General features: G+C 38.6%; 1 protein-coding gene and 1 long non-coding RNA gene across 3 annotated transcripts in view; one reads left to right on the top strand and one right to left on the bottom strand.

Annotated features, from left to right (window-relative positions):
- RBKS (ribokinase) overlaps positions 1–13519 on the bottom strand; it is a 64997-nt gene that overhangs the window by 43183 nt on the left and 8295 nt on the right. Inside the window, exons 2-3 of one of the 2 annotated variants that reach the window (XM_040698196.2) lie at positions 7932–8002; positions 3766–3898 (exon numbers count right to left, since the gene is read on the bottom strand). In XM_040698196.2, coding sequence (XP_040554130.1) covers positions 3766–3898; positions 7932–7966 — 168 coding nt within the window. In that variant the 5' untranslated portion in view covers positions 7967–8002. The remainder of the gene's footprint in view (positions 1–3765; positions 3899–7931; positions 8003–13519) is intronic. The other variant, XM_419471.8, reaches the window with a different exon arrangement.
- Positions 1–13519, top strand: part of LOC121110340 — a 51169-nt gene that overhangs the window by 30781 nt on the left and 6869 nt on the right. The gene's annotated exons all lie outside the window — the stretch shown is intronic.

Genomic DNA, 13519 nt, shown 5'->3' with positions numbered 1-13519 from the left:
GTAATCAGATGAAATGCTCTTCTAACACAGGGGAAAAAAAACAAAAACAATGAAAAGAACAAAGCCAACATTTCCTTTAGTCACTGTATTATTCACTGTTTGCATATTAGAATATTTCTGTATCTCTGACTATTCCCAGTTTGCCAGACAGGACTGCTTTTGGCTGGATGACTGCAGCCATCTGCAATTTAAGCATGAGTTGTGCTTACCTTTGTAGCCTAACGGCTGTACTATGGGAATGCATTCCACCTGATGGTGTCATCTTTTCCCTCCCTATCTGCCACAAAGCTTCTACAACAAATCTCGGGATTTGCTCAGTTATTTCAGCAGTGAAGTATTTCATAACTATTTCCCGAAAGCTCAACTGAAACCAACTTCCTTCAGCTCTGGGACCTACATAACTGAAAGGCGGGCACCCCTTATTGTTCAACTGTCACAACAACTGAGATCAGCCACGGCACTTTTGCTCACAGCAACAGATCTCAGGACTGGAGGGAAGCCTTTGGAGAAGTTCCGTTAACGTCCTTTTCCTCTGGAAACTTTTTTCCATGTTAGTTCATCAGCATCCAACCCAGTTAATCCCAATGCGTTTGAAGGGCTTATCTTTCCATTCAGGCTTTACCTCCAAGGAAGATAGAGTACTGGGAATCAGACTCATTTTAGATTAAAGGCATACTTACTGACCATGTCAAATTATGTAACGTTGTTTTAAACATTTTCTGTTTTCGCTCTAATGCTGCCAGACAGACTTTTGGATAAATAGAAAACTAAATGTCTTACTCTGTTGACCACAGAACATTACATGTGCTGAAGCAGCATTTCTTCTTCCTTGAGTTCTTAACAATAGCAGTTAGACATGCATTATGGTCTCATGGTTTGCACATTAGCATGAATGGAATTACATCAGTATTTTTCAACCTGGGTTTTCTTTGCTTACTGTGTTTCCCATATTCAGCTAGGAGAGCTGGCTGGCATCATAATAGCTAAAAGAATCAAACTCTGAAAATTAATTGCAACAAAAACATGGACTTCTTGACCATTTTTTCAACCTATTCTATGTATACATTTTTTGAGAGCATTTACTCTCTCTATAGCTTTCAGAATGGTTTTAAAGAAAAGTGTGCGGTTAACAAAGTATACGAAAACAATTGGAGATAACCATCATTCTCTGGTCTCTGTCTTAGATATATCTAAGTTCTCACAATTAAGTGAGCATTCAAGTACTTTCTCTTAAATTTGGCTTACAGATCACCTAAAGAGATCACTGCATAGCGTGGTAGTCCAGCACTTTCTGAGTAAGAACAAAATGCAGCTGAGGCTTAAGTAGAATGTAGTATATGTGTTATCAGGCTACTGATATCAATGGTCAGTGAAGACCATCCCAAATTGTTTGTCAGAAGTAAAGCAGGACTTTTTTTCAGCACATACAATGTCTTTCAGATAAACCTACTTCTGTGTTCTTGATCTAAGATCTTCTTGATCTTAGATCTTCTTCTTAATCTGTTTAGCAGATTTTTTGGTAACGGCTGCTATGATGGTGACTTTGGACCCTTTCAAGACCACCGTGCATTTTCCAGTACTGCAAAAGGGTTCTTATATGAACACAAGCAATTCATTTATCCTCTTAGATGCTTTAGTTCCCTGATGGCAATTTTGTATGCTCCTCTGAAGCATTGTCTGTCTTGTCTTTTTGAAGCTGCATCTGTTCCATCAATATGCTGTTTTATTGTACCAAGCAAACTGAGGAAGGCAGTTTAAAGATCAATACTATAATAGATATTGATAACCCAGAGTAACAGCACTCACTTCCACCGATTTTTAGGCAGGAAGTGGAACAATGTTTGCATTTCCACTAGTCAAACTTGGTATTTGGATTTAAAATTAAAATCAACAGCATTCTACGCCACATATACCTCTCAGCTATCCTAAAGCTCCCTTTCTTAAGCCCTGAAGAGATTGTCACTGCCTCTCTTCTATGTTTCAAAGCTCTCACGTATGAAGAATGCCTTGTCATTTGGCCTGACATGCCTATGTTTACTCCTGTTGAGTAGATACTCTGTCTAAACTACAGTTTTTGTAAGAGGATGCCACACTCCAGTGGAATGTCCCTCTGGTACTAATACTGATTCCATTCCCAGAACTTCAGACTGCAGCAGCAATTGCTTCATGTTGGGAATTACAACCAAAGCATAAACATGGACTGTGCACAGAGTGTGTGTGAGGAGCAATCTGCCTTTAAGACCCACTGCATACTTAAGACGACTTGTTAAGCTAAAAATAACTGAATTGTAATGTCTTACTATTACCCAGCTCTTTTCAGTTATATTCAGCAAGTGACTTTATACAGTTTCTCATTGATCTATGTGGATAAAATATCATACAGCTCTGAGAACAGACTATTTTGAAAGGCTATATAATTTAAAAAGTAAGCAATAGCTTTATATATAACTTTATATAAAAAAATAAAGACAAACATTTATAGATATTAGAGAAACGTGATTCCCTACCATTTCTTTTCTCCAATAAATACATACCAGAAAGAGAGAAAGAAAGAAAATCAGGTTTTACTGAAATGGCATAAGTATGATTTTGGAAAGTAACTAGAAATTACTAAATCTTATTAGGAATGCAAATGGTTCCAGGAACACGTATTCACTGAGCATAGCTTCGACCATTAAAAAATAAAACAAAATTCACACTTTCAGTGAAAAAAAAACCCTTTAACATTTAGCAGGAAATGTTAGCAGAGAATTCATTGCCAATTTGTCTTGTGCTAGAATCTGATCACTCCTGAATGCAAAGATAATCAAATACTTTCAGTATTAAAAAAGAACATTCTCAGTATAAGTAAATGAAAAAAAAAAAAAACCATAAAAAAACCCAACCAACAAATCCAACGAAAAACAGCGCTGTAGAACAACTAGTGGTAATGACCCACAGAAGTGCTTGAAGGTATAATTCATACTTATAGTTATCAAACTTTCCCCTAAATATAAGGTTGGAAAGTAGTGAGAAATGCTTCCTTGAGATGTCTTTGGTACTCCATAAAAAACCCCTAACAGCTGATGCTCCATCAAATTCAGCATCCTCCCCCCACTACGGCAATAACAAAATGCATCCAGGACATCTGAAGCTTCATCTGCAGACAGTATGGGTATCTGGGTATCAATAAGGCAACAAAGAGATAAAATTCGATCTTACCTTTAATAATGATCACTCAAAACCGATAACATTTAATTGCAAAAATATAGCATCTGCCAGGCAGAATCAGCCCAATGGTCTGTTTTTATTCCTTCCTGAATTTGTTACTATTTTACCAGTGATTGTTCTTTATAATCACCTCCAAAGTAATTGACTGCAGTATCTAGCACCTGAATGTCATCACTGAAGCCCTGACAGTTCTGACAATGGGGAACATAAGGATCAAGTTTGCTTGAATTTTGAACATCTCTAATTTTCCTCAATTCTTCCTTTTGTGGTACATCAATTTAAATTTTGCAATCTTTATTTATGTGCAATTTCTGCCAGATCTCTAGCCAACTACTCTTTGGTTCTGGCAGTGTTTTTAGAACAGCCTCCTGGTCATGTTTCATGCTTAAATTTATAGCTGAAATAAGGAGAAGAAGGAATTAGAGAGGGATTTAAAAAAAAAAGAAAAAAAGCAACAACAACAAAAAAGCCCTTTTCTGTAAGACAACCAAAGGTTTACTGGAATTTGCATGAACATTTCGTTCAGCTGTAATCCAAAAGCAAGTCAGTGCTTACCTTGCAGATCAGAGAGGTCTTGGCCCCAAGCCGAGCAGACTGGACACATTGATTGGCTCCTTTCCCACCAAAACCAATGAAAAACTTCTGTCCGAGGATAGTTTCTCCAGCTCTTGGCAATCTCGTGGTAAAGCTATTCCAATTTAAAGCAATATTTACATACATTAATGACTGAAAATAGCAACCATCTTCAAAATAAGAGTTACATTCTTACAATTTTAAATGGTCCAACAGCCACTCAATATGAACATAAGAAACTAGAAAGTCCTTTTAGGGTCTCTACTCCACAAACCACCAGTTTATGTTTATTCCTTATATGCCACTCAGTCAAGCTGCTCATTTATTACTTGGGAGAGGGATTGCATTTCTGTTGTTTCTGTTTCATGTTTCGACCAGAAAAAGAAGCAGTTGATCCCTGAATGGGATTCCCCTGTCCTAATTCAATACAGATACATAATAAATCTATAGGTCTTACTGTTCATGTTGTTTTACTGCAACATTCAGCTCACCTTTACACACTGTTCATTTAATTTCATTACATCTAATTATACACTCTTGAACCACCCTAAGTAATTTTTCACTTTGTTGACGTTCACACCCCTGAAAATTGTAGATCATTATCAAAGCTTTCCTCCCTTCTGCTGTCACTCAGCAGTGACTACTCTCTCTTTTAAATGAAACCTTACAACTTCTTAATGTTTTGTTGTTTTTTGAACTGACTCCAATTACACTGACATCTTTCTGAGGATGGGTGCCCAGATGGAGGAGCACTAATACAAGTGGAGACCCATTGGGGATGTATTCAAGACAGTTTGGTTTAGTTTCCACTCTGAAAAACAACAAAACAGAACCGTAATGCTGTTAATGTTGTTAATGCTACCAGACGTTTTGCTATCTCCAGAAAAAGTTGAAAGAAAGAAAATACTCCCCCAAGACTACGGGGGAGAAGTTCTCTGAATGCAAAGCTACATTTCCCGCTTACTTTTCCCGCTTCTTTTAGAAATACAGAACTCAAAGCTGTGTTTACAGTACTCAGATTAACCCAAGTTTCTGCCTCCTCAAGCCATGCATCCCAGGGACACATTATCAAAATGTAATTCCTACTACCTCCTAAGCTACAAACAAGCTCACAACAAGTGTGGAAGAAAGGCCTCCTGCAGCCTGTTCGGCCCACTTGTGGGTAGCCCAGACAGGCTGCCAAGAGTCTGCAGGAAAGAAAGAGTCCATGAGGAGTTTGCAGGGATGCAAAGGAATCTGCCCTAATAAGCAAGATTCACTTCACCTGTCTTTGTCGTTTTATAACATTTTGCCAGTAAATCTTAGAACAGCTTCAAAATTGCCAGCCCTCCAATTCAGAAAAAAGGTGACATACTTCTACACTAGTAAGTCACTGCTGATTGCTGCCTGAGAAGGACATGAGGAATGTGTGCATCTTACTCTTGACTTCATACTGGGCATGTTAGTGTTCACAAAATCTTAATGGCGTTAATGCCAGAACACAGCCATACCAACTGAAGGTTTTCAAGAAAAAGCAAACACTTCCTTCTTATTAATTTTCAACTTCAACATCCGTATGTCCAAATGTTTAGGACCACGAGGAAAATGAAATCTAAACTAGTGAAACTACGCAAGTCTTTAACTCCCACAAGATCTGTGCTCTGAGGCAGCTGTTCTGGGTCTGTCCCTCAGCAGTAGTTACAGTTTCTGAGGATACGCAGGTTGGGATGCAAACACTAATTAGGGATGTTTGCTAACAGAGCACCCCAAGTTTCAGTGTGAGGGTATGGTACCCGATCAGCAGGCCTTCTTGTGTGGAGGACCTTCTTGTGTGGAGGACCAGAAAGACTCACTGGCACTTATTTTGTTTCCAGGCACGTATAGCCACGTAACATTCTGTTCGGAAACATTTAAGCCATTTTAACTGAAAATGTAATGGTGCTTTACAAGTATATGTATAAGTACCTTGTCCATATGGAAGGGGTTGTTAAATTAAAGCAGTTTCCCACAGCAGCCTCTGGCAGGTTGTTTACAACGAAGAGTAACTAACGTTTCAGGGAACAAAGTGTAATGATAGTAGTTATGAACAAGGTGTATTAATAGTAACATCTGTAATTTACTGCTATTTTCTCAATTTTATATGTCATTGGAAGCCAAAACAATGATTGTTGTGGACCGGAGAATGAAGGTCACAAAACTCAGACAAGGAAGCTCCTGTTTGGTCACTGCCAGGCTTCTCCATGCATACTTCCAGAATTATGTGTCACTCAGCAAAGAACAGTTGTTACACTCAGTCTTGGTAAGCAATAGTAATAGCAGCTCCTGTACAGCTCATTTCTTTGACAGATCTCACTACACTTTAAAAAGCAGAACAACATTGTTATTCCTGTTTTGTGGGTGTGAAACTTAGGCAAGTCATTTTGCCTTTTTGTTCCTTGGGTCAGCCAAGAAGCCACTGGCAAAACCAAAAGCAGAGATCAGCTCAACCCTCTAGCACATACAGTCTCTTCATTTCAATTCTACACTGAGAAAATGGTATCGAGTCTCAGTTCATCTTCCTTCGTTAGGGTGTTTTAGGAGAGTATAGCACATTCTAAATAGAATTTGTTTCTGCAAAAAGCTCGTATATTTTTAGAGAAAGATGAACAATTGTGACATCCCAGCAGGCATCTGCTAATGGTGCTGCTTTGAGATCACATGCACTTGCGAGAAGCACGTTCAACCATACATATTCTTGTTTTAACAGTGGCTGGACCATGACTTGATTCTTCTCGCAGTTATGTTGGCATCAGCATGCAACTGCAATGAAAGCAACATAATTACACTGGTGAAAAAACAGGCTCGGTGAGGTGAGGATCTGCACCTCTGTGTTTCAAGTAGGACAGCAAAACAACTGCCTGTGGGAATCAAACAGCTTGTTGAAGACGGGAAGATGACCTTTTTTATTGCTTTGATGAAAAGGTACAAGGCAAAGGGCAAAGGATCAAGTTGGAACAGTGACTTGTAATTAGCCAATTTTAAAAATAGGCTAACAGACCAGGCAGGAACACGCAGCGAGTTCCTGTAGCTCACTGTAAACAAAAAAAGCCTACCTCACTGCATTTCAGGCAAGACCGCCAATCCTTTCAGAACAGTTCTACGCTCTAGAATCCTGTTTTTATCTTCCATATTAAACAGATTCAAAGTACCGATCTATGTACGTAGCCTGACAGTTTCACTTTCACTGACACAGGTATTCAAGATTTTTTTTTTCCCCCAAATCCAACGCTTTTTTCTTGTCACTTAATTCTGCAACTGCACTTTCAGTTCACATCAGACAACTTTAACGAGCATTTCAGGCTTCTGTTATGAGCAGGCGATGTGATCTGTATAAGAAACCCTACAAATTCTTGGCTTATTGATGGCGCCACAAAGAATACTCAGAATGGCCTAAAAGTGATGAAACAGCCAGTGTTACTCCAAAACTAGGCTACATAAGTTAATTAGAAAAACTGTCACTCTGGTTTTCAGAATTGTTACATAAAGCGTTTTGTAAAGCTATTTACAACTTTGGCATAATTTGAAAACACTGACATGAAAAAAGTAATTCAAGTTGCTGGCCAACAGACTGCTCTTAGCTTATGTGACAAATTCTCCACAGCTCTGAGAGGATAAATGGTGTAAAGGGTATTGATCTCACGCCTTACGAGCAACCAGAAACTAAATGTGAAGTCCCCCAAGACCTATTAGATGGGGGAAAAAAAATAACTATAGAATATGCTTTGCAAATCGTGCACAGTAATATAGATCATGTTTATGGAGGAGCTTTCAGACTAAAACATCCTGAAATGCTTTGGGCTACAAATAAAGGATTATAATCACTCAAAATTTCAACAGTTTTAACAAAACAATATTCAAACATAAGAAGCACACAGCAGCACTACCCACAGTTTTTCATGGGAAATGAAGATTCTTACATCCCGCTATGCTTCAGAGGTTTGGCATAAATAGAAGTACACAAATAACAATTTCAGCATTGCATTAACTTTGACCCTTTATCCAGTGTGTGCCACAAGTTCTGTTAAAGGCTAGAGCTGGCTAGCACTTGTGTTTTTAGACAGAACCTTTCACTACCTCGGTGATGCCCTGAATGAGAGGTAAAATGAAACTGAGTTATGAATGCCACTTGCCATATAGTAGTCTGGTTTTCCTGAACAGTTCCCATCTAGCAGCGACTAGATCACAATCAGAAATACAGTGTCTGTAGGAAGGAGGAAGGGAAAGGGAACAATGCACATAAGCAGTATTTGCATAAACTAATCTTGAAATTAATCATGGCTTGCTTCCGATTCCTGATGCCTAACCACTGTCTGTTCAGTGTTTTCAACACACAAAAATATCACTAAGGTACACTACTACTGTCAGCTTAAGCTGATGTAAGACCGCACTGATACAAAAGCATTCTACCAAAGTTTATAGTGCATTACCCTTATTGCTTACAGAGCTCACTAATGCAAAACGTTTTGGCTTTTTTCCACAGGTCATTTTAATTAGGATCAGCAAACTGACCCAGGCTCCTGTCCAGCAGGCAGGGTGGGCCAATGCACGCTGCCAGGACTAAGGGAGGGGGTGAGTGAGGGAGCAGCAGTACTGCCTTCCCTGTAGCCGTACAGGTGTGCTGCCCCATGCCACTGACACTGCCCTGTCTGTTGAGAACATGGGATGCTACGCAACCAGGGCTTAGTTAATAGTACAGCATGCTTGGTTCTGTGGGAATGTTGAAGAAAAGCATGAAGTCTCATAAAGTTGATTTCTGGGAAACAACGTGGTTTTAGCATGCATGAGAAAGAGAAAAGAAAAAAAAAAAGACGTACGTCAACGTTTTTCTTTTGATGAAAGAAAAAAGAAGAACAATATTCTCATCAGGCAGTTCAGAGGGGAAGAGAATTTGTATGTTAGATTAGATATCACATTATCTAAGATGACTGTCGTTTACATAGTATCTAAAGAACGTTTAAACATCCTTTTTTTCTCCTGAAGAACAGTGAAGACAATCGAGGGTATCAAAAAAGTAGCAGAAACGACACATTTGAAGGTATTTTAATGAACAGGAATATAATGTAAAGGCTTAGAATTTAGCTTTGATTCTGCTTTCTTTGAATCCCTGAATAAAACTGGCTCTTCTCCCCTCCTGGGAATTCCCTAAAATGGGGAAAATCCCTGGGAGATTAGAGTAGGTGTAGCTAGCCACTGTCTAGTACATACAATTTACTGGGCTTTCATGCTTCTCAGAGCTGAACAAATACAAAGGAAAGAACAGCTCTTGTCTCTAACTAGGAATATTAGTACGTCGTTGTGGTGAAAAAGTCTCAGACCTCTTTTGGATCTGGCGTAATATTTTGGTTTAGCCTCGGTCTCTTTTGTCTCACTTAATTTTTAAAGATTTGAACATGTACTATGGGAAAGTATCCATAATATGGAGACAAAAAGACCACAATTCTTTTCAAAATCTGATGTTCTTGACTCGTTCTTGCTTTCATCCCTTTTAATAATCCACTAAAGCATCTTACTGGAAGGTAGAAAACTTTCAGGACTTATGAGGAGATTACCTCAGGAATGCAGCTGACTACAGCTTGGTTTAAATATTGGGCTATCCAGTTCTAGGTTCTTAGTCTCACTTCAAATCTCTACGACTGCAAAAAATTAGAGACAATTGAAAATAATAGAAAATACTCAATGTACTCTTCCAACTATTTCCCCGAATATGACAAGTCTTTCTTTAAAAAAGTTCACTTTTCAGACTACTCATATAATTGGCTATCATTTCTTGGATGATTTCTGGGTTCTCTCGCTAGGACACATAATGAACAGTGTAATAAAAGTACCCAAACTGGTACCTGGCAAAATAACTGATGGCTAAAGAGCAATCCTTTCACAGGACAGTGTTGAAGTACACGGCAGTGTCAGATATACATATATATTCTCTAAAGACAGACTATTTTGTAGATCTCATTACTGAATGGGTCAACAGTTGAACTGACACAATGGTGAACATCTCCGGCAAGTGAAAAAATTAAATGAATGGCTGAGACTACAGGAGGGCCACAAGATTGGTACCTTCTTATAGGAGCTTTACCTCTTCCAAAATACTATTGTGCAATCACAACCTCAGTTTAAAAAGACCGAAACACACAATGTGTAGAATGAGAACGGATGTCCATAGTCCTCCAACAAGGACTTCAATGAATGTTTCTGCTGACCCTCTGTACAGGGGTAAATTTTGCCCTACTAGATCTTAAAAGATGGAACAAAGAAGGCACTCAGATGAATATCCTGCAGCTTTTACAGTAGCAGCACACTGCAGTGCACGTCACTGAAATGACATCATCAGGAGATCAGAGTTCCTAAATTATACTGGAAAGCTGAAAGTTTCAGAACAAAGTAAAAAGCTTTTCCTGGAACAACAAGCCTTTCCTCACATCTCTAGCAGTCAACTTCTGGGGAAAAGGTGGGCACAACGCTGGCGATGTCATAATCTGTAATTCCGAACTGGATGCTGAAAAGAGATTAAAAAAATACACGAATCTAACTCGAGATATTTAAGCCTCAGCAAACATTCCATCATTTTTACAAAACATCTGTTTTGTGTTTTAAAAAGATTGTGGAAATTTGCAAAATTACTACTCTGTAACTTTTATTTCCCTCCCACGTTGTTCTTCATTGATGTCTCTCTATTACATTATTTTTGGAACTGCAGTTACATAATTATTTTCAAGGCAATGTGATGGTGATGTTAGAATAGACTGGCTCTGAAACATGCTGTTCTCACCTAGCACTGCAGAAGGCTTCCTACAGCTCCTATGCTGAACAGAACACCATATCTTCATGAAATACTGGGCTTAAAGCAGAAAACAAACAAAAAAACCCCACAAAACAAAATAACCTTTGCAACCCAAGCAAAGAGTGATCTTTACACATCTGTGAATGGATAAAGAAGACATACGTTAATATTAAACTAGATAGGTCAGAAGGTCCTAGTTCTTGTCAGTATTTTTTTATATAATGGTAAATCAAAAAAGTCATCCATGCAGAAAAAAATATCAGCTACTGATCTCCCTACAAGTCCTCTCTTCTGTTTATTCGCCTTCCTCCCACACCACCCTCCACATTATTGATGGGCATTTTGTACACAAGCACGTTTGCTTTAAGAACTACAATACCAAAAGCAGCATCATAGCTGTGTTTTCACTACACAGTTATCAAGACAAAGTAGTGCAGTCTAAATACTATTTGTGTCCTCTAGTAAGAAGTTGCTCTAAAAGCTTGTGGCCAAGACAATAATTTTGATAAATATGAAGTTTTTTCAACAAATTTCTAAGTACAGCATTTCCTTCAGAATTCATATGGGTCACAACTGACAAAATGTAAGCAAAAATCTAGTTTACATATACTTACTCGATTTATCAATAAATGTAGCCAACGTATGTAAATACACCCAAATCCTTCAGTAGCTAAGTTTCTGCTTTGAAGCTAGCTTACCCTTGACTCACCAATTAACAAAGCTGTACTTGAAATTCCTTCTCAAAGGTGTCTACTAGAATCTTGTGTTACAACAACATTAAAGCTTGTGTGGCAAAGACAAGAATTTGCAGTGTACAGAGGGTGCCTGCCTTTGTCAGACAAGGGTAACTCAGTCATGGCAGGCAGGAATCTGCTCTGGTGACTGCATTTACCTTTTCCACAATTTGAGTTTTCTGGGGAAAGGCAGCTCTCTAAATATCAGAAAGACGTGAATATCAGAAAGTGAGGCACTGAAACAGGTTGCCCAGTGAGGTGGTGGATGCCCCATCCTTGGAGACACTCAAGGTCAGGCTTCACAGGGCTCTGAGCGCCCTGATGTAGCTGTAGGTCTCCTTAATCATTGCAGGGGAGTTGGACTAGACGGCCCTTAAAGGTCCCTTCCAACTCAAATGATTCTATGATTCTGTGTAAATCTGCATAACCCTGGCTTGCAATACCTGCCAACAGACAACTCTCATGTCTCCAGTAATGCCCACAATTTAACGAGCAACAGGGAATGAGAACTGACGGATTATCTGCTCATTTTCACTGCCTCTGTATGGTGCACTGCTGAGCTCCAGCAAAGCCACCAACTGCTTTTCCCCATTCTTCACTTAGTTCTATCTGGCTAAAAACACAACAGATTGAATAATACTAGTAGGATATTCCCAATAAATAACATTAATGGGATTAGGGAATTAGAAGGAAGGAGGTATGTTCATTCTCATTATAGATGAGAACATGGGAAATGCCTGTTTTTCCACACGAGTACTGAATTTGATTTGTCTTTCATATTCCTTCCCATCTTTTATTTTCAGCAATCACCAATGCACCTTCTTTTTCTTTCCACTGTGCATACTATCAAGTTTTACACATTTTGAATAAACAGGGAACCAAGAGGATAGGAAGAATGGGAAGTGATGGAGGGAGTAAATTAGCAAAAGGGAATTCTGATTCTTTGGAAGCAAAAGTTATTTATGGAAAGATGAGGGGCCGAAAAAAGAGCAGTATAGCAAATAAGTGCATTGCAGAAAGATAACAACAAGAGGTGGGGACAAACAAGGGAAAATCATAGATGGTTCAGGGATGACGTGCTATAGATCTAGTACAGGGAAAAAAAAGGAGAGAAAACGGAGTGAAGTCAGAAATGGAAAGAAGAAATAATAAAACCCATAAGAGAGCGCACAACTGATATATTCGGGAACATTACCACCTTCTTATTTTATAATTATGTGTCAGAAGGATCATCATGTTCTGCACCTACTTAGGCAACACACTGGTAAAAAACCTTTATGTATTTTCTTCAGGCTCCAAGTATACGTTGCTAGGCTTGGAAGGAACCAGGAATGTCAACATCAAATAACTTATTGGAGCTTGATATAGGAGCTAACAACTGGAGCCTTATAAAACAAGCACCAAAACCTTACTAGTAAACTCCTATGGAAAGAACAGCTCAGACAGCTCCTCTAGGCAACATTATATATATGCCTGCCTAGAGTGTTTTTACACAAATTTGTTACCATCGACTGTACGATCTTTACTGCAGCTTTTGATTTGTGCCAGCAGCTCTTTACTGTCAGGAGTACTAAAATTTACCCAAAGATATTTATGTCTAGAAATACATCTAGGAAAACAGTTATTTCCATTAATAGTACAGCCAGAAAGTAATTCATTAACAAGACAGAACATAACTATTCATCATATCACTCTGAGGCTCATTGGGGGGCAGGGGGTGGGGGAGGAGAGAAAATCCAAGAGTATCGGTGTTGAGTGTTAAAGTATAATGCATAACAGTTGTATTTATTGTGACAAATATTTTCTAAGAAATTTCTTTAGAAAATTCCCCCTTTGATTCAGTAATTCTTGTATGGCAAAGATCTCCAAACTAGAAGGACAAGATATGTTATTTTAAACAGTCAAAAACAATATCCAATAAGAACAAGGAAAATAACAACAACAACAAAAAACAACTGTGGAATTTATATGGTAAAAGAGTATTCAGCGGGGCAAGAGAATTTAGATACATTCTGTCTCCATCATTAGCATAGAGCAGAAGCCGTAGGAATACCCTGAAGTACTGACGATCCCAATGCCCAATGGATCACTGGTTTGGATTCTAATTATTTGCAACTGTACAGTACCCAGGAATTCTACAAAAAGCAAAAGAAGACGGTTGTGATATCTGAAAAGGGGGTGTTATAATGTGAAGCAATGGCCC

The sequence above is a fragment of the Gallus gallus genome, chromosome 3 (genome assembly GCF_016699485.2).
Source record: "Gallus gallus isolate bGalGal1 chromosome 3, bGalGal1.mat.broiler.GRCg7b, whole genome shotgun sequence".
Classification (NCBI taxonomy): domain Eukaryota; kingdom Metazoa; phylum Chordata; class Aves; order Galliformes; family Phasianidae; genus Gallus; species Gallus gallus.
This window is presented reverse-complemented; position numbering and strand designations above follow the sequence as displayed.